The 24624-nt window shown below is 50.3% G+C and overlaps 1 protein-coding gene across 1 annotated transcript in view; it reads left to right on the forward strand.

Moving 5' to 3' along the window:
• Nucleotides 1-1366: 1366 nt before the first annotated feature.
• Nucleotides 1367-24624, forward strand: part of HOMER3 (homer scaffold protein 3) — a 260237-nt gene continuing 236979 nt past the window's right edge. The window contains exon 1 of the mRNA XM_086946909.1: nucleotides 1367-1808. Within this exon, the coding sequence (XP_086803035.1) occupies nucleotides 1804-1808 (5 nt within the window). The 5' untranslated portion in view covers nucleotides 1367-1803. The remainder of the gene's footprint in view (nucleotides 1809-24624) is intronic.

The following is a 24624-nucleotide window of genomic DNA, read 5'->3' on the forward strand; positions in this document are numbered from 1 at the left end:
TAAATAATTAAGCACGCATAAAATAAATTCCCTTGAAGGCATCTTCACCCCTTCTTTTACAGATGGGCTCCCTCAAAGGAGGGGGGGGGGGCTGCAGACTGTGCTCCTACCACACTGAATCATGGCTGCATCTTTTGTGCTGTTGCCCTGCCATGGATGCCCCCAGAAGAATACTCCTAAAACCCGTATTTTTAAAATGGGGTACTAGGTCATGCTGGGAGGCAACGGCCCTGTGTTTTACCTCCTCAGACATCCAAGCGCTCGCAAGGATTGGAAAATTCGTGAGACTCCTGAACAATCTCCTTTCACCCTCTTTGGCCCCAGCACCTCCTCTCCCTCCCCCAAAAAACTCATTACAGACTTTTTCTGTCCCCTTGTGTAGCACTTCCCGTTTTAATCTAATTTATTTTTGGTCCAGACCAGCGGTACGAAATCACTGATAACTATAAGATTGTTTTTATTTTCATAGTTTTTTCTATTTTTAATTCTGACTGAGTGCTTTTTCAGTTTCGTTTTGTAATGTGATAACTGTGCTAATGCTGACATTTTAGCAATGGTTTTAATTAACTGTGCTATTTAAATAAATAAACTAATAAAACATTAAACAGTCTCTGACATCAGCCTCAAAAAGGGGCAGAGTTACCAGATGACGCATGCGTCAGAAAATCTGGATTCCGGTCCCAGCATTTAGTTTACAAACCAGTGCATTCTGGGAGTTGTGGTTTTGATTCAGTCAGTGGAAGTATCACCTGAAGACAAATATTTGTTTAAAAAAAAAAAGGAAAATAAATGCGAGGACTGGCAAAACACAGTCCATGTGACTTTGAATCACATGGCAACCGTAAACATGAGCGCGTGTCGTGAATTTAGGGGCCAACAGCACGCGATTTTGTTTACTTTCATTCCCATTTATTTTTTGCATTTTGTGCAATATTAGAATCCTTTCTACATCTTTTTATTTGCAGTTTTAATAGAGCGCGAACTCGACCCGAAGGTATGGGAACGCTTACACATTCGTTTTTGTTAGGCACGGGAAGATTAAGGGATTTATTTGCCCAAAATCACAGGGTGTTGAGGTGACGCCGAGACTCGAACCTGATTTCACAAGCCCTAAAGTTGGAGCGGCGATGCCGTTGAGCTATCTCCTAAACCATTAATTGTGCTCTGTTAATTAGGTATCAAAATCTCGGCTGGATGTTTTGAAGTCCGCTCTGAATGTTTTTGTGGCTGTCTCGTGACCTCTCTCACATTTAGTTGGGAAGTTGTCTGCTGATCTATTCATTTCCTGCAGGTTGCTCCTGTCGTGCCTCAGCCGTCCAGCAGGTGGAGACACAGCCCCCCAAACACACTGGGAGCAGAGTCAGGCAGAGCAGGCAGTGATGTGCAGGGCCAGCTGGGAGAGAAGCATCGGGTAAAAAAAAACACCGAACAAAGAAAGAAGGGAGGAAACTAGGAAACACTGCACTTTTGGGAGCAGCCAAGTGGAGGCAGGGCCCCCCAACAGAGGCTGCGAGACCCCCTGGAAGGAAGGGGGCAGGGCGGGGGCATCAGCAGGAGGGGGAAGGAGTGTCAGCGCCTGGTGGGGGGCACCGGACCCCTGGAAGCAGACACAGCCCCCTGCAACATCTGCGCCGTCTGCGTTGGAAGTGCCGGTGCGCAGTGATTTGTGTGCACGGAGCCGGGACCCCCGTGCACGGAGCCGGGGGCAGGGCTGCGCGAAGCTAGCGGATCCCGAAGTTGCAGCCGCTGTGCGGACCCGGAGAGGCGGGAGCCACGGAGCCCGGCGGGAGAGCCCCGGGGGAGATGGGGTGAGTGCGGGCGCAAGAAGTGCTGCATGGGGGGCTTAAGTGCTCGGCTTTCAAAGTGCCGGGGGCAGAGCCCCGGAGGAGATGGGGTGCGTGTGACCGGACTGGGGGAGTCGCATGGGGTCGGGGAGTGTGCGATCTGTTCAGTTTAAGTGCCAGGAGGCAGAGTACGAGGGTGTGGGAGAGTGAGACCACTGGGGGAGGGGGGGAGTCCACGTGTGCCCGATCAGTTCAGTTTAAGTGCCAGGGTACAGTGCACGAGGGTGGGGGGTCTCATATGGTCCAGGAGTGCCCGATCTGTCCAGTTTAAGTGCCAGGGGGCATGCAGTGCTCGAGGGTGCTCACTGTAAGAGTGATCGGGAGGCTGCACGGGGTGTGCATGGAAGTGCCGAAGCTCGTGAGTGTGATCAGTGTATGAGAGGACTGGGGGCTGTATGGGGGGTCATTGCTCAATTTAAGAAGTGCCAGGGCACCGATGAGGCGAGTGTTCCCAATCTCAGGGGGCTGGCGGCTGAGCAGGGGTGCCCAGTGTGTTCAGTTTTAGTGCCAGTGGCAGACTGGCAAAGCCTGGCAGAGGGCTGCATGGAGCACTGGCACAGGAGGCTTGTGTGATCCAATTTAAGAAATGCCAGGGGGCAAGCTGGCAGAGCCCTCGTTGGGTGGAGTGAGTGAGCACACTACAATGAGGTCTGGGGGCTGAGTGGGGGCATTCAACTTAGGAAGTGCTGAGGGGATAGTGGCACAGAGCTCCCGGGAGGAGGTGGGTGAGTGTGCCACTGCAGGGGGCAATGGAAGGGGGCCAGGCTCTCATACACTTTGTTCAGTTTAAGATGTCCGGGGCGGGGGGACACACTGGCAGAGAGAGGGTGCTCACTGGGGAAGAGGAAAGGGGGCTCATTGAGAGAGGCATCTGGGGTCTCACTGAGAGAGGCGTCTGGGGTCTCACAGAGAGGCGTCTGAGGGCTCACTGAGAGAGGGGTCTGGGGTCTCACTGAGAGAGGCGTCTAGGGGCTCACTGAGAGAGGCGTCTAGGGGCTCACTGAGAGAGGCGTTTGGGGGCTCACTGAGAGAGGGGTCTGGGGTTTCACTGAGAGAGGCGTCTGAGGGCTCACTGAGAGAGGAGTCTGGGGCTCACTGAGAGAGTGGTCTGGGGACTCACTGAGAGAGTGGTCTGGGGACTCACTGAGAGAGGGGTCTGGGGTCTCACTGAGAGAGGGGTCTGGGGTCTCACTGAGAGAGGGGTCTGGGGTCTCACTGAGAGAGGGGTCTGGGGTCTCACTGAGAGAGGGGTCTGGGGGCTCAATGAGAGAGGGGTCTGGGGGTTCACTGATGGAGGCATCTGGAAGATCACTGAGAGAGGAGTCAGGGTGCTCACTGAGGGAGGCGTCTAGGGTTTCACTGGGGGAGGCATCTGGGGGCTTACTGAGGGAGGGGTCTGGGCTCTCACTGAGAGATGAGTCTAGGGGCTCACTGGGATAGGAGTTTGAGGTCTCACTGGGATAGGAGTCTGGGGGCTCACTGAGAGACTAGCCTGGGGGCTCACTGAGAGGAGTCTGGGGGCTCACTGAGAGGAGTCTGGGGGCTCACTGAGGGAGGAGTCTGGGGTCTCACTGAGGGAGGAGTCTGGGGCCTCACTGAGAGGCGTCTGAGGGCTCACTGAGAGAGGCTCTGAGGGCTCACTGAGAGCGGAGTCTGGGCTCACTGAGGGAGGCGTCTGGGTGCTCACTGAGGGAGGAGTCTGGAGGCTCACTGATAGAGGAGTCTGGGGGCTCACTGATAGAGGAGTCTGGGGGCTCACTGAGGGAGGCGTCTGGGGTCTCACTGAGAGGCGTCTGGGGTCTCACTGAGAGAGGCGTCTGGGGTCTCACTGAGAGAGGAGTCTGGGGTCTCACTGAGGGAGGCGTCTGGGGTCTCACTGAGAGAGGAGTCTGGAGTCTCGCTGAGAGAGGAGTCTGGGGGCTCACTGAGGGAGGGGTCTCAAGGCTCACTGGGAGAAGAGTCTGGGGCTCACTGAGAGAAGGGTCTGGGGTCTCACTGAGAGAGGGGTCTGGGGTCTCACTGAGAAAGGGAAGTGTGGCTCAGGGGTTAGAGGCGGCAGACCCGGAAGCTGAGATCGGCCCTGGACCAGGGTTCAATTCCCCGCCTCGGCGGGTCTTGGGCTCAAAAATTCCACGGACTCGATAATTCTCGCTCCGGTGCCTTCTCAACTCACGGGTTCACACTCTGCGACTCTGGGCAATAGCTTGCTTAATCTCCACAATGGCCCCTCGCGGTGGGATGCCTGGCTTTCACCTTGTGGATACCCTGCCGGGGTTATCTCACAGGGGAATACCAGGACGGGTTCCCTAAGCAAGCGCCGGGAAACCCTTTGTGGGTAGCTGTGCGCTATATAAGCTCAAATACATTTACATTTACATTTACAAAGGGGTCTGGGGGCTCACTGAGGGAGGCACCTGGAAGATCACCGAGAGAGGATTCTGGGGGATCACTGAGGGAGGCGTCTAAGGTTTCACTGAGGGAGGCGTCTAAGGTTTCACTGAGGGAGGCGTCTAAGGTTTCACTGAGGGAGGCATCTAGGGGCTTACTGAGAGAGGAGTCTGGGGGCTCACTGAGAGAGGAGTCTGGGGGCTCACTGAGAGAGGAGTCTGAGGTCTCACTGAGAGAGGAGTCTGGGGGCTCACTGAGGGAGGAGTCTGGGGTCTCACTGAGGGAGGAGTCTGGGGTCTCACTTAGGGAGGAGTCTGGGGTCTCACTGAGGGAGGAGTCTGGGGTCTCACTGAGGGAGGAGTCTGGGGTCTCACTGAGGGAGGAGTCTGGGGTCTCACTGAGAGAGCAATCTGAGGGCTCACTGAGAGAGGGGTCTGGGGTCACACTGAGAGAGGCGTCTGAGGGCTCATTGAAAGAGGAGTCTGGGGACTCACTGAGGGAGGTGTCTGGGTGCTCACTGAGGGAGGAGTCTGGGGGCTCACTGAGAGAGGAGTCTGGGGGCTCACTGAGGGAGGAGTCTTGGGTCTCGCTGAGAGAGGGGTCTGGGGTTTCACTGAGAGAGGCGTCTGAGGGCTCATTGAAAGAGGAGTCTGGGGGCTCACTGAGGGAGGTGTCTGGGTGCTCACTGAGAGAGGAGTCTGGGGCTCACTGAGAGAGTGGTCTGGGGACTCACTGAGAGAGTGGTCTGGGGACTCACTGAGAGAGGGGTCTGGGGGCTCACTGAGAGATGGGTCTGGGGGCTCAATGAGAGAGGGGTCTGGGGGCTAAATGAGAGAGGGGTCTGGGGGTTCACTGATGGAGGCATCTGGAAGATCACTGAGAGAGGAGTCCGGGTGCTCACTGAGGGAGGCGTCTAGGGTTTCACTGGGGGAGGCATCTGGGGGCTTACTGAGGGAGGGGTCTGGGCTCTCACTGAGAGATGAGTCTAGGGGCTCACTGGGATAGGAGTTTGAGGTCTCACTGGGATAGGAGTCTGGGGGCTCACTGAGAGACTAGCCTGGGGGCTCACTGAGAGGAGTCTGGGGGCTCACTGAGAGGAGTCTGGGGGCTCACTGAGGGAGGAGTCTGGGGTCTCACTGAGGGAGGAGTCTGGGGTCTCACTGAGAGGCGTCTGAGGGCTCACTGAGAGAGGCGTCTGAGGGCTCACTGAGAGCGGAGTCTGGGCTCACTGAGAGCGGAGTCTGGGCTCACTGAGGGAGGAGTCTGGAGGCTCACTGATAGAGGAGTCTGGGGGCTCACTGATAGAGGAGTCTGGGGGCTCACTGATAGAGGAGTCTGGGGGCTCACTGAGGGAGGCGTCTGGGGTCTCACTGAGAGGCGTCTGGGGTCTCACTGAGAGAGGCGTCTGGGGTCTCACTGAGAGAGGAGTCTGGGGTCTCACTGAGGGAGGCGTCTGGGGTCTCACTGAGAGAGGAGTCTGGAGTCTCGCTGAGAGAGGAGTCTGGGGGCTCACTGAGGGAGGGGTCTCAAGGCTCACTGAGAGAGGGGTCTGGGGTCTCACTGAGAGAGGCGTCTGAGGGCTCACTGGGAGAAGAGTCTGGGGCTCACTGAGAGAAGGGTCTGGGGTCTCACTGAGAGAAGGGTCTGGGGTCTCACTGAGAGAGGGGTCTGGGGTCTCACTGAGAGAGGGGTCTGGGGTCTCACTGAGAAAGGGGTCTGGGGGCTCACTGAGGGAGGCACCTGGAAGATCACCGAGAGAGGAGTCTGGGGGATCACTGAGGGAGGCGTCTAAGGTTTCACTGAGGGAGGCGTCTAAGGTTTCACTGAGGGAGGCATCTAGGGGCTTACTGAGAGAGGAGTCTGGGGGCTCACTGAGAGAGGAGTCTGGGGGCTCACTGAGAGAGGAGTCTGGGGGCTCACTGAGAGAGGAGTCTGGGGGCTCACTGAGAGAGGAGTCTGGGGGCTCACTGAGAGAAGAGTCTGGGGTCTCACTGTGGGAGGAGTCTGGGGTCTCACTGTGGGAGGAGTCTGGGGTCTCACTGAGGGAGGAGTCTGGGGTCTCACTGAGGGAGGAGTCTGGGGTCTCACTGAGGGAGGAGTCTGGGGGCTCACTGAGGGAGGAGTCTTGGGTCTCGCTGAGAGAGGGGTCTGGGGTCTCACTGAGAGAGGCGTCTGAGGGCTCATTGAAAGAGGAGTCTGGGGGATCACTGAGGGAGGTGTCTGGGTGCTCACTGAGGGAGGAGTCTGGGGGCTCACTGAGAGAGGAGTCTGGGGGCTCACTGAGGGAGGAGTCTTGGGTCTCGCTGAGAGAGGGGTCTGGGGTCTCGCTGAGAGAGGGGTCTGGGGTCTTACTGAGAGAGGAGTCTGGGTGCTCACTGAGGGAGGCGTCTGGGGTCTCACTGAGAGAGGCATCTGAGGGCTCCCTAAGAGAGGGGTCTGGGGTCTCACTGAGAGAGGGGTCTGGGGTCTCGCTGAGAAAGGTGTCTGGGGTCTCGCTGAGAGAGGGGTCTGGGTGCTCACTGAGGGAGGCATCTTGGGTCTCACTGAGAGAGGCATCTGAGGGCTCCCTAAGAGAGGGGTCTGGGGTCTCACTGAGAGAGGGGTCTGGGGTCTCACTGAGAGAGGCGTCTGGATTCTCGCTGAGAGAGGCGTCTGGGGGCTCACTGAGGGAGGGGTCTGAAGGCTTACTGAGAGAGGGGTCTGGGGTTTCACTGAGAGGCGTCTGAGGGCTCACTGAGAGAGGAGTCTGGGGCTCACTGAGAGAGTGGTCTGGGGCTCACTGAGAGAGTGGTCTGGGGACTCACTGAGAGAGGGGTCTGGGGTCTCACTGCGAGAGGGGTCTGGGGTCTCACTGAGAGAGGAGTCTGGGGGCTCACTGAGAGAGGGGTCTGGGGCCTCACTGAGGGAGGCATCTGGAGGATCACAGAGAGGAGTCTGGGGGCTCACTGAGAGAGGAGTCTGGGGGCTCACTGAGAGAGGAGTCTGGGGGCTCACTGAGAGAGGAGTCTGGGGGCTCACTGAGAGAGGAGTCTGGGGCTCACTGAGAGAGTGGTCTGGGGCTCACTGAGAGAGTGGTCTGGGGCTCACTGAGAAAGTGGTCTGGGGGCTCACTGAGAGAGGCATCTGAGGGCTCACTGAGAGCGGAGTCTGGGGGCTCACTGAGGGAGGCGTCTGGGTGCTCACTGAGGGAGGCGTCTGGGTGCTCACTGAGGGAGGCGTCTGGGTGCTCACTGAGGGAGGTGTCTGGGTGCTCACTGAGTAGGAGTCTGGGGTCTCACTGAGGGAGGCGTCTGGGGTCTCACTGAGGAAGGCGTCTGGGGTCTCACTGAGGGAGGCGTCTGGGGTCTCACTGAGGGAGGCGTCTGGGGTCTCACTGAGAGAGGAGTCTGGGGGCTCACTGAGAGAGGAGTGTGGGGGCTCACTGAGAGAGGAGTCTGGGGTCTCACTGAGGGAGGCGTCTGGGGGCTCACTGAGAGAGGAGAGAGGAGTCTGAGGGCTCACTGAGAGAAGAGTCTGAGGGATCACTGAGAGAGGAGTCGGAGGGCTCACTGAGAGAGGCGCCTGGGGGCTCACTGAGAGGTGTCTGGAGTCTCGCTGAGAGAGGCGTCTGGAGTCTCACTGAGAGAGGAGAGAGGAGTCTGAGGGCTCACTGAGAGAGGAGAGAGGCGTCAGGGGGTTCACTGAGAGAGGAAAGAGGAGTCTGGGGTCTCACAGAGAGGCGTTTGGGGTCTCACTAAGGGAGGCATCTGGGGGCTCACTGAGAGAGGCGTCTGGAGTCTCACTGAGAGAGGAGAGAGGAGTCTGAAAGCTCACTGAGAGAGGTGTCTGAGGGCTCACTGAGAGAGGAGTCTGAGGGCTCACTGAGAGAGGAGTCTGAGGGCTCACTGAGAGAGGAGTCTGGGGTCTCACTGAGAGAGGCGTCTTTGGTCTCACTGAGAGAGGTGTCTGAGGGCTCACTGAGAGAGGAGTCTGAGGGCTCACTGAGAGAGGCATCTGGGGTCTCACTGAGAGAGGCGTCTGGAGGCTCTCTGAGAGAGGCGTCTGGGGTCTCCCTGAGCGAGGCATCTGGGGGTTCACTGAGAGAGGTATCCGGGGTCTCGCAGAGAGAGGCATCTGAGGTCTCGCAGAGAGAGGGGCCTGAGGTCTCGCTGAGAGAGGGATCTGGGGGCTCAGTGTGTGCACAGTGTGTTAAGGTTAAGAAGTGCCAGGGTTCAGACTGGCAGAGTTGTGCCCCCTTTAAAAGGGCGCAGAGTCTCCTTGGGGTGGTGAGCAATGCGTGTCCGATTTTTGTCAGTTCTTGAGGTAGCCTTCAAGGCCTAGATTACATCAGACCTTCTTCCTAACAGGTACACAGAGCCCAAAAAGAGTTATTTGAGAGTAAAAGCTGATGTCTATTCTCGTCAGCCTCAACCTTCATAATTTCCAGCAGGCCTGCCGTCAACACGAGCAGCCGACACCAAGCAGACTGTGATAGCAGTCAAGCTTCAGGAGGTCCATGTTACCGACCCACGCCTCGACATCTCACTGGCACGGCTGGCTAATTATTCCTTGCAATTTACCCAACACTTATTTCATTGAGGTTCATAGTGATTCTTGCCGCCGAGCTCTGGTTGTTCTGCAGCAAGCCTCCCCCCCCCCCCCCCCCCCCCCGATGAGACCCTTGTTGATCCCGACTTAGAGGGTGTTCTTGTAGTCTAGTCTGCTGGTGACGAGAGTGTGGATGATGGTTTTCAGGGAGTCATTTGAAGATCCTCCTCAGCATCTTCAGGGTGTGGAAGCAGGGGGCAGCAAAGGGCATTGACGGGGGCTATTCTGTCTTGTTTACAGTCGGTGACGATCCTGAGGCTCTTGTTGTAAATAATCCAAAATTGTCCTTACTACTATTATTTGCACCGTGCTATCTACTGAAGCTTTGTTATTAGGTACTACCACTTTCAGTGCCGTTGGTGCGTTTGACTAATGCACATGTTTTGCAACACATTCACTTACATTTAAGAACTTGTAGTAAGCATGTTTGGATTATTTATGCCCACGCAATTAACTGCACCTTGACGGTCACATATTATTATTCTAAGTGCCAACAGCGCTTTTGACTAATGTGCATGTCTTACAGTTCGTACCCAGGAACTTGTCTATCTAAGAACTTGTCTATCTAGGAACTTGTCTATCTAGGATCTTGTCTATCTAAGAACTTGTCTATCTAGGAACTTGTCTATCTAAGAACTTGTCTATCTAAGAACTTGTCTATCTAAGAACTTGTCTATCTAGGAACTTGTCTATCTAGGAACTTGTCTATCTAGGAACATGTCTATCTGGGAACGTGTCTATCTAGGAACTTGTCTATCTAGGAACTTGTCTATCTAGGAACTTGTCTATCTAGGAACTTGTCTATCTAGGAACTTGGCCATCTAGGAACTTGTCTATCTAGGAACTTGTCTTTGTAATAACATGTCTATCTAGGAACTTGTCTATCTAGGAACTTGTCTTTGTAATAACATGTCTATCTAGGAACTTGTCTATCTAGGAACTTGTCTATCTAGGAACTTGTCTATCTAGGAACTTGTCTTTGTAATAACATGTCTATCTAGGAACTTGTCTTTGTAATAACATGTCTATCTAGGAACTTGTCTATCTAGGAACTTGTCTATCTAGGAACTTGTCTATCTAGGAACTTGTAGCAAGCATGATACGCCTTGCACTGCTGTAATTCGTTGGTAAAGCATGTGTGGTCCTACTTGTGATAAGATTACGCCCATTGTTTGAGGACTATTAGACATTAGAACAATGTGGCATATGGAAATTAAGTGATTGCTTCCTGGTATTATCAATAGTAATCCTGATATAACAATGGGTAGTATCTGGGTACAGGAGGAATCACTTTATCAACTGTTAGTGATATGCCACTTGCTTTTTGGACTTTTTGACCTCAATCTAGAGGATGTGCTTATTTTAACTTATTATGTATACCACGGTATGACGTTTTTGTCACCTTGTTCATTTACTTAGGACCCTGTGCCTACATGATTGTTAATTACAGAACCTTTTCACTTTCACCACATAAAAAGGCAGAGACTGATATACATACGCTTAAGGTTATAATAATGTTTGTATTTTTTGGCTTTTTCCCTCTACGGACGACCCGTGTGGAGCGTGATGCGGAGGGCTGAGCACATGGTTCTGGGTAGACAGCCTGCCTGTTATGAATTTTGCACCCTTGTTTATTTACATAATTGTTCACCTTTTTTCCTTGTAAGTAGATTAAGACCTTGACACCTATTTATATATCAGCTGTCCTCATTTACTTGGAATCATTGACTCCATTCTTCTTTGTGAAATATATATATTTTGGCCAGACTATTTCACGTGTAACTTATATCTTTTTGGATTATGCACCTACTGGTGGGTAAAGGTACCATAGTGTTGTGCACCTGTATATATTTCGATGTATGGTTATTTATTATTCTAGCTCTGAGGAAGTCTGAGACGAATGTGAGACAATGACGAAACACGTGTCGGCTGTGTAGATTGTATAACAGCTGTACATGAATTGCTGGATAAGGAATATGGAACCAAGGAATAATTTGTGGATCAAGTAAAAGACAACGGAAACATCACAACTCCTTGTTGGGCGTTTGAACTTTTCTAACTTTGAGTGCTCAGGACAATTGATTGCTTGGAAAAATGTTTCAAGAAGAAACCCCTTGAGATATAGCTCTTAAGTTTCCTGTGTCTTGCCAGCTCATCCTGCCGATGTTCTTTACATTCCAAGTCTTGTAATCTAGATTTTACTTTGGGGCAAGCAGGACTATAAATGAATTTATTAACTGTTCAATTAATTAAAATCATTACAGTAAGAAAGAATACAACTGGTGAGTAAAACATTATCACATTAAAACTATAAAGACTGCTGGTTAAAAAGTTTTTTGTTCAAGTATTATATCCCCTCTCCGCTGCACCGACTCGGACCGCCAGCACCGGGTCTTTATCATAAGTCCTTGCACCAAGCAGGACTACACATCCCAGAATGCAAAGTTAAAACCCTGGTTTGGATGAGCTACTCATGCAAGGACATGGGGAACACGAGATCTTTGTAGATGTGGAAGGTTTATGAGGAGCTTGGTTCTAAAGTTGTGACCAGGTGGGCTTCTCAGTGTGAAACACTGCTGGCCCAGATGCACTTAACCCCTTGAATGCTCATGCATGAGCCACGGCGCTCCGGTGCTCATGACGAGCTCAGCTCGTCATGAGCCGTGGAACGCTCGCATGCGGGGATAATTCCCCTGCTTTGCTGAGCGTTCCACAGGAACGGGTGTGGCCGTGACGAGCTGAGCTTGTCATGAGCACAGGAGCGCCGTGCCTCATGATGAGCTCAGCTCGTCATGAGCATGTGAGCACTGTGCGCGCCCCCCTCATCCCCAGCACAGCGGGGGAATAACCCCCGCAGCGAAGGGGTTAAGAATCTGGGCCTCTCGAGCTGGGGGCTCTTAAAATTTAGGAATTGAAGCCAAAGGAAGGCCTGCCAAATTTACCAGGTCCATACTCGACTTGTGGCCCAGTCCAGGTTATTTCTTTGAATTCTGGGACTTCTAGACCAGATTTAATGGTGGAATAAACTAGACCACAAGGCCAGAATTCAAAGAAAGAAAACCTGGACTGGAGCATCCAGTAATGTACAGACTTGAAAACTTGGCTCCAATTTCGGGGTCCGGTCTTGTGTCTCTAAGAAGGGGTCTAAAGAGGGGATCTGTGGGTATCTGAGCTCCGAGAAGCCCAGCTCTCTTCCTTGTTGTTGGCACAGGCTGGCCATTTCGGCTTCTTGTTTCATGTCCTTGGCCTCTGTCCCAGTCTACGAGAGCTTGGAACATGCAGTCAAAACACGTGCTCTGTTCTTCTTCTAAAAACACATTTTTACCAGTGGCGGCTCCTCATCTAAGGCGGAGGAGCATCGCCTCACTACTTTTCAGCAGTGAAATAAAGGAAAAATAATGTAATAATTTTAGGTTATTATCATTTTATTTGTTCCTTCTGCGGCGTCTCGGCTCCACCCCCGCCTGCCGCCCCTGTTTTTCACCATCTTAAGCTTCTCACGAGGGCCTTGTTCATGGCCCCCTGATAACTTTACTGAGGGGAGAGTTTGAAATACTTGAAGGGTGTCCCTCTCCACCGAGGGTACTTTTCAACCCTCTCCTTGGAGGAACCTCTGTCTGCTGTCTCACACATCAGACTGGCCCTGACGGACCCAGACTCTGACCCAACTTACCTTGTACATTGTGCCTCTAGGCGCTACCCCACGCCAGCGTTCCCATCTACGTCACAGTGGGCCTTTATTCCTTTATTCACCGTAGACTCCAAACACCACTTCTCGGGCTGTATTATTACAAACAGGAGGAAAAAAACAGAAAATTGCAAACACAAGTGTTTGCATCAGTAATGCAATAACTCGTCATTAGTCCCCAAACCTTTTCTCCACCCAGAGTCCAGGCTGCCCACCTAGCTGGTCCTTCAGCACCGGATGATGAGCAGGACTCCCTTCCGCCAACTCTGGGGGCCATTACCGAATTTACCTGGGTACAAACTCTCCTGCTACCCAACCCCCAGAAGCCGGGCCTGCTAGAAAGCTGAAGCCAAAACCACTCTGCCAGAGCCAGCCCTAAAGACGGACCTGCCCTCGGGGCCACTTGGGAGATGGGCTGGGCGACCGGGCAGTAGGTCTTTTGCCTGCGGAAGCATCATCGCGCCAGGGCCGTATCCTAGAATACCCTTGAAGGGCGAGGGACAGTCGCAGAAGCGCCAATGCCTGTGAATACTGAAAGGCCACTGCCCCTACTTTGGATTATTAATTCGCCAAATCCGAAATTCTCCAGATTTTTTTTTTTTTTAAATTAGCCAAATCCGGAATTCTCCAGATTTTTATTTTTTTTAAATTAGCCAAATTCTGAATTCTCCAGTTTTTTATTTTTTTTAAATTAACCAAATCCGGAATTCTCCAGATTTTTATTTTTTTTAAGTTAGCCAAATTCTGAATTCTCCAGATTTTTATTTTTTTTGAATGTTTTTATTGGTTTTGACAACAATAAATCACATACAGATATGAACGATATTTGGCAAATTCCATAGTACATAGAAGTCATCAGGGAAAGGCATCCATTACAATCAGGGCGCATTTAAATGTCGCATTTCTGTGCGTTGCAGCTCCATGTCTATTGATGGGGAAGCACATGGGTCACTCGCCCCACTTTTTGTCCCATTTCTTAGGACACCCTCGCGCTTTCAACGCCTCTTTTTCTGCCACCATGCATTTGTCGTATTCTCTGACCCACACTCTGAGTGAAGGTCTGTCCGCCACCGCCATCTCTTCGCTATCTCCCGTTTAACTAGAGTGTAACTTAGTGTCGTGAGTTTAAGAATAAGATCTGATGAAAAGTTTTGTAGTCCTGAAGAAGGTGGAACTATCAAAGTGTCACCGAAACGCTGCGGCAACTCTTTTTAGAAAGTTTTTATCTATATACTTGAAAGATTTAGATTGTAACCTATATTGGGAGGAAGACTGGGGCATCTATTGAATACATATGTATTTAATTTTTTATGTTTATTAATTAATTTATTAAACTTTTCTTTTTTTTAATGACCTCTGTTTTTGACACGTGAACTGATTTTATGTTAATATCATTTTCAAATAAGTTGGGTGTGCAATAGTTTTTACATATATTTGGAATTATGCACTAGTGGCTGTATAAGGAGATTTTTAGGTCTCGCCTGTCGATGCGCATGCGCATCGAGCAAGCGAGACTATGGGGGCTTATCCACTCTTTATCCAACTTGCAAGGAATCGTGGCGATTCCTTGCAGTGCCCGTGACTTTTAAGCTCAATGCCCATGCGCATTGAGCTTAAAAGCGCGTGCACATCAGTTCCCTCAGCCGCACTAGGCCCCCGCTCCGCCCCCTCCCCTGCCCGCCGTGTCGCATTTCTCCTCCCCCCTCCCCTTATCTGCCTTCCCTCCGTCTGTTCCCTCTCCCCGCTCCGCCCCCTCCCCTGCCCGCCGTGTCGCATTTCTCCTCCCCCCTCCCCTTATCAGCCTTCGCTCCATCTGTTCCCTCTCCCCGCTCCGCCCCCTCCCCTGCCCTAAGCTACCATGTTTGCCACCTGCCTAACATCAACATTTACGATCTTGTTGCAGTCAGTCACTCTTTCCGAATCACAGACCTGAATCAGTGCCTCTTTCCTCCCTGCCACATTAAGTATACATGTGCCCTGTATTGCTCTCTCTGCCGTGACTTCTCTACAACGCCTCCCCAACCTCTGCTGCAACTCTGCCTCCTGTTCCAAATTGGCACACTTTTCTATCCGACGTATGTCTTCGGTATTTCTAAATCCCTAGCTCTCCTGTACCTCACTTACCCTCCGTTTACTCAATCGGTTAGCGATAACATCCTACGCATTAACTTTCCGGATCCAGGCGGAATGTTCCTGCATGTAAGCCTTACCTGAAAACTTCCAAAATGAAGATCACAAACATCCGGGCGTCTCTACTTTAAGTCCATTTCTATTAAACTTCAATTTCCAAAACAAGAGAAGATTATCGGAAAACTGGTGTTAAACAGATTGACAGGATGATAGGCGGAGCTTGGAGAGTCTTTGTGGCTGTATTTTCCAGTTTACCCTGCCATTGGTTAGAAAACACATAACCCGCCCCAAAAAAGGTGGGCCAGCCAACCTTTCTGCAGCGGAAGAGGTCTCTCTCTAGCTGCCCCGGAACTGACCCTTGATTATCAGGAAAGAACGACCCAGCCGCACAGGGCCGGCGCACGCTGAGGTCTGCGCTGCCACGCACCACTTCCTGACGAATGGCCCTGTGGACTCTGGCATGCGGGAGGGCATTGGGCGTTCTTGTATAGAGGTCGATTAACTCACCGCAGCGAGGCCTCCTGTAGTGCACTGGGAGCTGCTGGCTTCCCGGTGCTTCTCTCGTTCCCTCGCTGACATGGTAGCTGGGGCAATAATCCCGTAAGCTCCCAAAGCGTCAGTGATAGAGTGTCTGACTTGGGACTAAGAGCAGTGTTTAATTTATTTTAAAAACAAAGTGTCTATGCCCGGAGCTCTGCTCAGAAGCCCACGGTTGTACGAGTAAATCTCGTCTCGCCTGATATCGAGGCGGATGGTCTTAAATACAGGTCATGACTCATTAATCCACTGCCAGACACCTTACATTCCAACCCTCCCGGTTCAGATCGAAGACTATTTATTTATTTATTTATTTATTTAATGCCATTTATAGAGCGCGTACAATTACCCTTAGGCGTCTTGGCGCTGAAATTGCATTAAAGTCTCACCCTAGACAGGAAGTGCGGAAATGAGAGTTACTGATTGAAGAGCCATGTCTTCAGTTTTTTTCTGAACTGAAGAAGAGTGGGACTGGTTCTTATGTGAATAGGTAGGGTGTTCCAGAGTCTAGAGGCTGCAGTTGAAAAGCGGCGATCGCCCCAGGAAGCTGTTCGACTGCGTTGAACCACTAATTGGTTAAGAGAAGCAGATCTGAGCATTCTCGGAGGGTTGTAAGGAATCAGTTGCTTTCTGAGGAATCGGGGTCCTAGATCCTGAAGTGATTTAAAGACAGTACACAGAGATTTGAATTTGACCCTGTTGTGAATGGACAGCCAATGATATTGTTTAAGCGTGTCCGAGATGGGTGCAAATCTAGGTTTTTTTTAGAGTACGCGGGCGGCGGCGTTCTGCACGGTCTGTAGTTTTTTAATGACTCTGCTCTTGGCATTGAGCAACAGACCATTGCAGTAGTCTAATGAAGACAGCACTAGCGAGGAAACTAGTGTTTTTGCTACTGATTTCAAAGCTACCCCCCAAAAACCGATTTGAACCCTCACTCACCCTCACTCACCCTCACTCACCCTCAACCCCTCACTCACCCTCACTCACCCTCACTCACCCTCAACTCCTCACTCACCCTCAACCCCTCACTCACCCTCAACCCCTCACTCACCCTCACTCTCACTCCTCACTCACCCTCACCCCCTCACCCTCACTCACCCTCAACCCCTCACCCTCACTCACCCTCAACCCCTCACCCTCACTCACCTTCACCCTCAACCCCTCACCCTCAACCCCTCACCCTCACTCACCCTCACCCTCACTCACCCTCAACCCCTCACCCTCACTCACCCTCACCCACCCTCACTCACCCTCAACCCCTCACCCTCACTCACCCTCACTCACCCTCAACCCCTCACTCACCCTCACTCTCACTCATCCTCACTCATCCTCACTCACCCTCAACCCCTCACCCTCACTCAACCCCTCACTCTAACTCACCCTCAACCCCTCACCCTAACTCACCCTCACCCTCACTCACCCTCAACCCCTCACTCACCCTCACTCACCCTCAACCCCTCACCCTCAACATCAACCCCTCACTCACCCTCACCCTCACTCACCCTCACCCTCACTCACCCTCACTCACCCTCAACCCCTCACCCTCACTCACCCTCAACCCCTCACTCACCCTCACTCACCCTCAACCCCTCACTCACCCTCACTCACCCTCACCCACCCTCACCCTCACTCACCCTCAACCCCTCACCGTCACACAGTGCAATAGGTCTCGGAGCATTTGAGTTAGAGCTTTTAGAAATGTTTATGGCTTTTTTTATTTGTAATTCTTTAGCATTGGCTACAGGAAACAAAAATGCTAAAGATTTACAAAAAAAACCCATAAACAATTCTAAAAGCACTAACTCTAATGCTGCGAGACCTATTGCATTTCCAATGCTTGTTTCATCTATTGAAGAATAGAGCCACTTGGTCCAGGCCGAGCTGTCGGCCCTTTGCTGATTTTCACATTGGAACTTCTGTGCTTTTGTTCAGCATTAAACAAGACAGCGGCCTGTCTGAGGTCACCGCCTCCACCCGCTGCGACTCCTCTCTAAACAACACCGGACACAACCTAACAAACCCAGCTGCCCCCTTCCATGCTGGCCAGGGAGGACTCTAGACCTGCCAAGGGTACTCGGACTCTGAAAGCGCCAAGAACCCGTGCGCATGGAAATAAAGCACTACAGAGATGCCCGTAACGTTCGCTGCTGGTCTTTTTGGCACAATGACCTTGACCTTTACGGGCTTTTTGCGTCGAATTATAGTCAACTTGGGGAGAGAATTTTTTTTACATTTTTTTTTTATAAATCTGCACATTTCTTGGTGCTGGTTTTTTCGAATCATCCGTGGGAAGCTCGACTGGAAGGGCCCCTGTTTTGACGCGCACAGGTGGCATTGAAGGTCGAAATGTCCTGGTCCTCTCGGCCAGTGGGGGGGGGAGGGGGGGCAACCTTCAATAGATCTTTTGCAAGAAGCACAACAAAAATAATAGACTTTTCCCAGAGCTGGAGCCTGGAGCCGGCTGCTGGGAGCTTGTCAATAGCATGTGCTTGGGGACAGGCTCGTTGGCGCAGGCTGGAGGCGGGGGAGTGCTGGCTAATTACTGCCTCCTGCCTCATTAACAGCAGATCAGCTCCACGCGGCACCCTGCAGCAGGAACCAATCGCCCCCCCCCCCCCCCCCCCTCCCCTGGCTGCCCCAAGAGTGTGAGGAACAAAGAAGCCCTTTCAGGGCCCCTTGCACGGGTTTGTGTAGAATTAGGACAGCAGCGCAGAGGGCCAACCTGATCTGAACCCCGAAGGCGCGTATCAGCTGCCTCCCCAGGCGTTAACAAGCATTGCTAAAGCCAGCTCTGGCAGCGGGTGCTGGAACCGTTCTCAGAGCGGAGGTGCCGCCATCGGTGGTACGTCACTGAAGTCATGGAGATGGTGAAAACGTGGCATCTTTTTTGCTAACTCGCCTTCTGAACTCCAGTGTGGTTATTTCTGGGGGTGCTGCAGCAGCCCCTGCTCCCCTACTTCCAGTGCCTGCGACTGGCAACATGCATTAGAAGTTAAAAAAAAAAAAGCAAAAATGACGCCTTCCAAATGTGGCGTGCGTATGATTGACAAAAAAAAAAATAAGTAATAAGGAACCCAAGCCAAAAATAATGGGGAAAAAACATAAAAGGAAAGCAGAAATTGGTCTTGGCACTCAGGTGGGCTGCTTTTTAGGCTGATCTGTGAAGTGGGCCGATGGCTACCCCCTGTCCCAGGCTGAATGATGCGGTTACTGGAAGCAAAATGTGAATGACACAGAAACAGACCAGTGTATGTAGTATGTATGTCATTTTATTATGATTTTTTTCTCAAATATAAGACTTGTTACTCCCCATTTGTTTGATTTCTGTCAGTCCCAAGTGTGTTGTGGCTATCCAAAAACAATATTGTAATCCTGTCCTTTTTTTGGCAGTTCATGTTGAAAAAACCAAACCGGGAGCCTCTAGTAGTCACTGGAAACTTCAACTGTAGAACATGGCCGCAAGGACGTGGTGTTCTATGCTATGCCATTTCCCCCCCTAGACCTGCGCGATGCCGGGCCTTAGTGCAGCTGGATGCGTTCCATTGCACACCTGGCACTGACACACACCATCTCTACATGTGCCAGACATTTTTTTGCCTTAATAAACAATCTTGCAAGGCCCTCATTTGCATCTGCAACCAGCCTAATGCTGTCAATCACCATTAATTTACCTGAGAGGGAGTGGCCCTGGAAAGCCGACAACACCCCAAGCACAATTTCTCTATCACAAGAAAATTGGTCCTATTCCCATTATTTGTTCTAGAAGTGGATTTCATAATGAGAACAGTTTGAATGAGTCCTGAAGAAGGCTTGCACACTGATGCCAAGCCGAAACGCTGTTGACACCGCCACTTACGCACCCTGCAATTGACCCTACTGACACAACTGAAGATTATAATTGTGGATACTAGGCAGTCACTCCACTCAAATGTGACCTTTGACAGGCAGAGTAATTGCATTAGAATTCCAGGCATAGTAAAAGTAAGATCACGCCCTCTTGGACTGTGACCTCATATGTTTGACCTCTTGTCCCACCTTTTGACCCTCATCAGAATTCAATTGGCTGCAAATATGTCTGTTAAATCCTTGGTTTGGTGTTCATGCTGCTGCTGCCTTCATGACCTCTGAGACCAGGGTTTGCAGGGGCAATTCTGGGGGTATCCAGGGGCAAGGACTTGTATCATCTGTTCCCCATTTGACAGAATTACAGATGAACCTCACATGCGCTTCGTCATTTGAACAATGGACAAATATTTCAGATTTTTTAATGTTCTAGTTTAAAACATATAGAAGTCATCAATAAAACACCTAAGTGACGTCTTCCTCGCAAAGCAGCCTGTATAAAAACACTTATAAAATGCTACTAAAACATTCAACATAATCAACAAGAAGAGAGGAAAATACAATCACCAATAACTGTAAAATAAAAAAAAATTTAATATCGACTTCTCTCATGTTCGTTTCTGTCACCTACTTTTCCTTTAGCACAGCGGAGCTTTAACTTGGGGTGCGGGGGTAGAGTTGCCTAGGACCACTCAAGAATCCCCGCTTTCCACCGCCCGCCACATACCACCCACTCGGCTTGGAACCAGTGACCCCCACATCAATAAAGCATGAAACTGCTGTGGTGGAACCCTGGTATGTTAGTTAGGGGGGTTTATTAATAGTCAGTTACTTGGCCCCTTGGTGCTTTATCTTCTCATGCCTGTGGTTGTGAGTTTATGGTAGGGCCTATGTTGTGGAGGGAGCATTCAACCTTCCCCTTGGCTGGAGTGGGAGTGAGGGGGTGGTGTGGTTGTACAATGAAGGTTTTCTCTACCTTCTGCCATGGTGTTTTGTGGTGGGGGCCTTTCTTGGGACCTACCTCAAGTGAGTCAGTTGTACCCCTGGGTTATTCCTGATGGTTTCTGTGCAGGGGATGGGTTACCTATGGCAGCCTTTACATCTACACTGTGTCAGACCTGGCAGAGTTGTCCTGTAGGGGGCACTGTGTCTTGTGCCCTTCACCTGCGGGCAGGTGATTAACAGCCAGAGTCTTTCTCGTGCACTGTTTGCAGGTCTTCTGTCTCTCTTCTGGGGTGTTTCCTTTTGGAATCCCCTTATGTTTTGGAAATATGTCAGCCTCATTCCAGACTGAATACAGGTTTGCACTGCCTTTTTTTGTACAACCATCTCTGAAACTAGTTCTTTCCTTTCTTTTCTTGTCTTGGTTTCTGTTAAAAGGCATGCCAACATCACAGGCTAATTAGGTGCAGCAGATTATTGTTTTCAAGGGAGGAAAATAGCCAAAAAAATAAGCATTGGCAAAGCCAATAGGTATAGCTAGCGTTGTGACTAAAGCATTTAAAAAGCTACCTGCAGTGAAAAAACAACAAACAAAAAAACCAAATGCATTCCTTGTATACAATGCTATGAGGTAAATAATTTATTGTGTAATAATTCCGTGTGCTTTTGAGAGGTAAAATAGCCCCTCGTGCATTGCAGTGCCTACAATCCCTAGGTAGAGGAATGATACACCAAACAGCCAATAGCATTAGGCGACAGGGCCCATTCTGTATATAGTTTAAAGAAGTGTTGAGAGTAGGTCTTGCTGCGGGTGTGCTGTCGAAGACCCAATGATCATGACCCCGGGTAGGATGAAGGCCAGCTACCATGTGTACCAGGCACATGGAGATGGTAGGACCTTCCGTTACCTACTCACAGTAACCCTCTAGTGACGTCATGGTTAGACATCACCCAATGGAGCATGTCTACACCTACAAGCATAGCATATGTTTTTTAATTCCTCTGCCCAAATTTAACCCATTATCCGCAAATATTTTTAGATTAACACCCCGTGGCAGCACACTGTGCTCTAGTAATGTCCTCCAAGACCTTCCCTCAAATGAAGGCCCAGGCATATGTGTTGTTGCTCATCGGGACGGGTAGGAGAGCGAGTCAGTTGGACCCCTCCTGTCCCACTTCCTCCTGACATGACCTGGACATTTGCTGTAAGCGTTGCTCAGGGTAGGTGACAGTCGCTGCACCCAACCCCGCAGACTTGGGCAGCGGCAGAGTTTTCATAACACAGTTTAAAGGGCTTTTTTCACCTATAGAGACATAAAGGGCGGCTGTCGCTGGCTCTAGAGAATAGTGTTAGGGTTAAGTAGAAGACTCAATTTGTTTTTCTTTAGGTTGTTATTCACCATATATATCAAACAGAATTACACCAGGGTATACAGTTGAGGCAGCACTGTATAGGAAGAATCATGTGACAACCCGAAGGCACTTGGTGCATAGCAATAAATACAAGTGAATATTGGCGGCGACGCAAGTGATCAGAGTGAACGGCGTGGACGGCGCAAGGTGAACAATAGTGTAAATAATGTACAGTGGTGGCTCGAAGAATAACAATTTACATCAAGTGTATTCATTATTTTCCATTTTTTCGTGAGCCATTTGGAAGAAATACGCCTAAAATTGCGCTGTGGAGTCGACGGCGTTTCGATCCTCTAGACTTGGGGTCGTCTTCAGGACGGGGTTGTCCAGTTTATGAAGTGCTGTATGGCCCTGTCGGGAACATCAAGTGCCAAGGGGTGCCGGTAGAGACGGCAGCGTCTGAGAAATTATCGGATTGCAGAGGCGTCCGAAGAGTGCGTCTCTGTGGGTCCGGGGCGATCAAACAATATGAGCAGCGCCTGAATCAATCACGGAAAGTGCTGGCGACTCGATCCAGGGTAGACATTCAAAGTGGGCAGCGCCTGATTTAATTGTGGCAACTGCTGGGGGCTGGGTCCTGGTCGGGTGAAGAGGCTTGAACACCAGGTGTGGCACTTCTGAGGGCATTCCTCTTCGTATGACCTTATTGAGGGGTGATTCTGTGTCTAAATGTGCCTGTAGGAAGGATGGGGTCTTGTATATGGCTTTCCATCCTAAGATGCTGGAGGGGGCTTGTCGGTGACGCCGGCAGCATCCGGTGCAGACCCAGTGTCCCAATCAAGCCCACCGCGCTTCACTCAGGTGGGATGGTTTGATTCATGTCTTCATCATTCCTGGTGCTGGAACTATTTCCAGAAAGAGGAAGAGGACTCTGAAATCCTGTCTCTAAATCACAAACCAGCCATTGAATCTCTCAAGTGCTGTGAAACTGGAGGGGGGCTGTAGGTACCCGTACCCCAAGCTCCAGCTCTTGTGGTGGGACCTTACTAAAAACAAAGGGTGCCATTCTGCACATATGACCCCATCTGTGTGTGCCTTAATTTGTAAATAATTAATAATTAATTGTAAATATCTGTCAAACCTCTCCCACTGCCTACTGTCTAGTACTGCCCAAGGTACACGTTGCTTCCAATCCTCAGATTCACCTAACACTGCATACTGTTCTTTGTCAACACCCGCTCTTCCTGCAGAAATATATTCCACATGTAAAGCGCCAAGCTGCTCTTTAGTTACATGTCAGCGCTATAACTGACACTCTCCAAAGTAATTGGGGCAGCTCGTGCCACTGATTTATACATTCACAATCTATTTTAAGCAGAGGCACGTGGCAGCCAAGAAAGGGCATATCAATTATGAATAAGGTTAGAGACAGAAAGTCAAAATGGAGTCTTATAGCATTTTGTTACTGCCCCTTATGTTAACTAAAGCTTGATGCAATTACTATTCTTGCGTTTGCAATAAGTGAACAAGCATTGGCAAAGCCAGCTAGTCTCACGTAGGGATGTACGGAATGCAGCCATCTTGAAATGCTTGCGGAAAAGTTATGAATGATTGGGAGTTCATATTCACATAAAGAGAGTGAGGGTGGAAAAAAGATAGAGGGCAGGGAGAACAAAGTGAGAGAGAGAACGAGAGGGAGATACAATAGTCCATCATGCTCTGCAAAGCAAGGTCTTGATATCAGTAGTGAAAAGAAACATCTCAGCCATTAAAAATAAGGTGAGACCTACATGCTCCTAGGGTGGGAGAAACACATAAACAGGGAGGGAAGCCATAGCATCACGAGCAGGAAACGGCGATAGCCATGGAAACATGCACAAGGGGACCGCATCCAAAGCCCGCGCTAAGGATATATTGGAAACAGTAAGTCAGTTTACCTAAAGCTTTAGATAGGCAATACCTAAAAAGGAAACTTAGAGATGTGCTCCTTGGAGCTTCCAGGCCAACATTTTTTCTAAATATAAAAAGCTGTTTTGATAGAGCGAGAACTCTGAAGTGCTCCTGATGCAGGCGCCTGCCTGGAGAAGGCCTGCGAGGTCAAAACGTGTCTGTTTTAATGGTTCTTAGCAAAGGAAGCAGGAGGTGTTTCCCTGGTACTGAACAAAGAAAACATACAGCCTCTCAGCCTACAATTAAGGCTATCGATTCTGAAGCCTTTCATCCCAAGAGAGGTTGCCTTTTGAATATTAATGGGTGTATTCTGGCTCGAAGTTTACAAATCCACGCCACGTGCAAAAACAGACGCGGTAAGAAGAAAACAAGAACTACCAAAAATATCTCCAATTTCTTTTGCAGGGTGCTAAGGCAGTTGTTTCCTTGTAGTAGCTTCTTACCCACCAGTTCACACCAGCACTTCACAGCAGATGCACTGTCTGGGGTGGAGGGCTGCTGGGCCATCACACAAGCACATTCTCTGCTCACTGAAATGCAGCAGGCTCAGCCACAGAACTAAGCATGGCCAAGCCTCACTGGTGAGCAGAGAAAGTTGAATTTGAGCATTAATCCCATTTCAGGATTAGCAGATATTAAGAACATACATTCTACTTACTCCTATGAAAACATCCCCTACTCCCTGCCCTGTTCCACTTGCTTTGGTGAAGAAAAGGGGTGTCACAGCGGAGGGGTGGTAATGCGAATTCTTGTAAAGCCCCAGAATGTGGCAGCTTTGCAGGCACTTATAAAGACTTATATTGCATGGTCCACTGTAGGAAGCTGGCTATTTATGTAGTGTACCAAATGTAGGGGTACACAATGCAAACTGTCTGGACATCTCTTATTGGTTTGCAGGGGCTTTCTTTAATAATTCCAAGTGCTCAGCTCGGGGTAGCGTGGGCGAGCAGCTGAGGCTTATCAGGGGAGAGTGTTGAGCATATGTTGTGCACACAGTCAATTAATGAGACACACACTCAAAAAGAAATCCAAGACCAATTTAGACGAATACCACAGACTTTTATCTAATTTTAGGCACCAAGATCTTCGGGATCAGGTAAGTATAGATATATGCAGGTAAAACAGTAGAAAATCACAGCTGTTCGATTTGAGGCAGGAGCTTTGAATGTGGTAATGTTATCCTATAGGCAGAAAAGGCATATACTACATAGATATACTTGCAAACTATTGTAAAAGGTCTCCTTTAGGGTTTAATGTACTAGAGGCTAAGGGTCCAAGAAACTACCAGCAGGTTGGGTCGCTCTGCCCTAGGGTGTTTGGGCGCAGAGGTGCTGGTCGCGTTGGCAGCCTCGAGCGACA

Source organism: Lissotriton vulgaris, chromosome 12 (assembly GCF_964263255.1).
Source record: "Lissotriton vulgaris chromosome 12, aLisVul1.2, whole genome shotgun sequence".
Taxonomy (NCBI): domain Eukaryota; kingdom Metazoa; phylum Chordata; class Amphibia; order Caudata; family Salamandridae; genus Lissotriton; species Lissotriton vulgaris.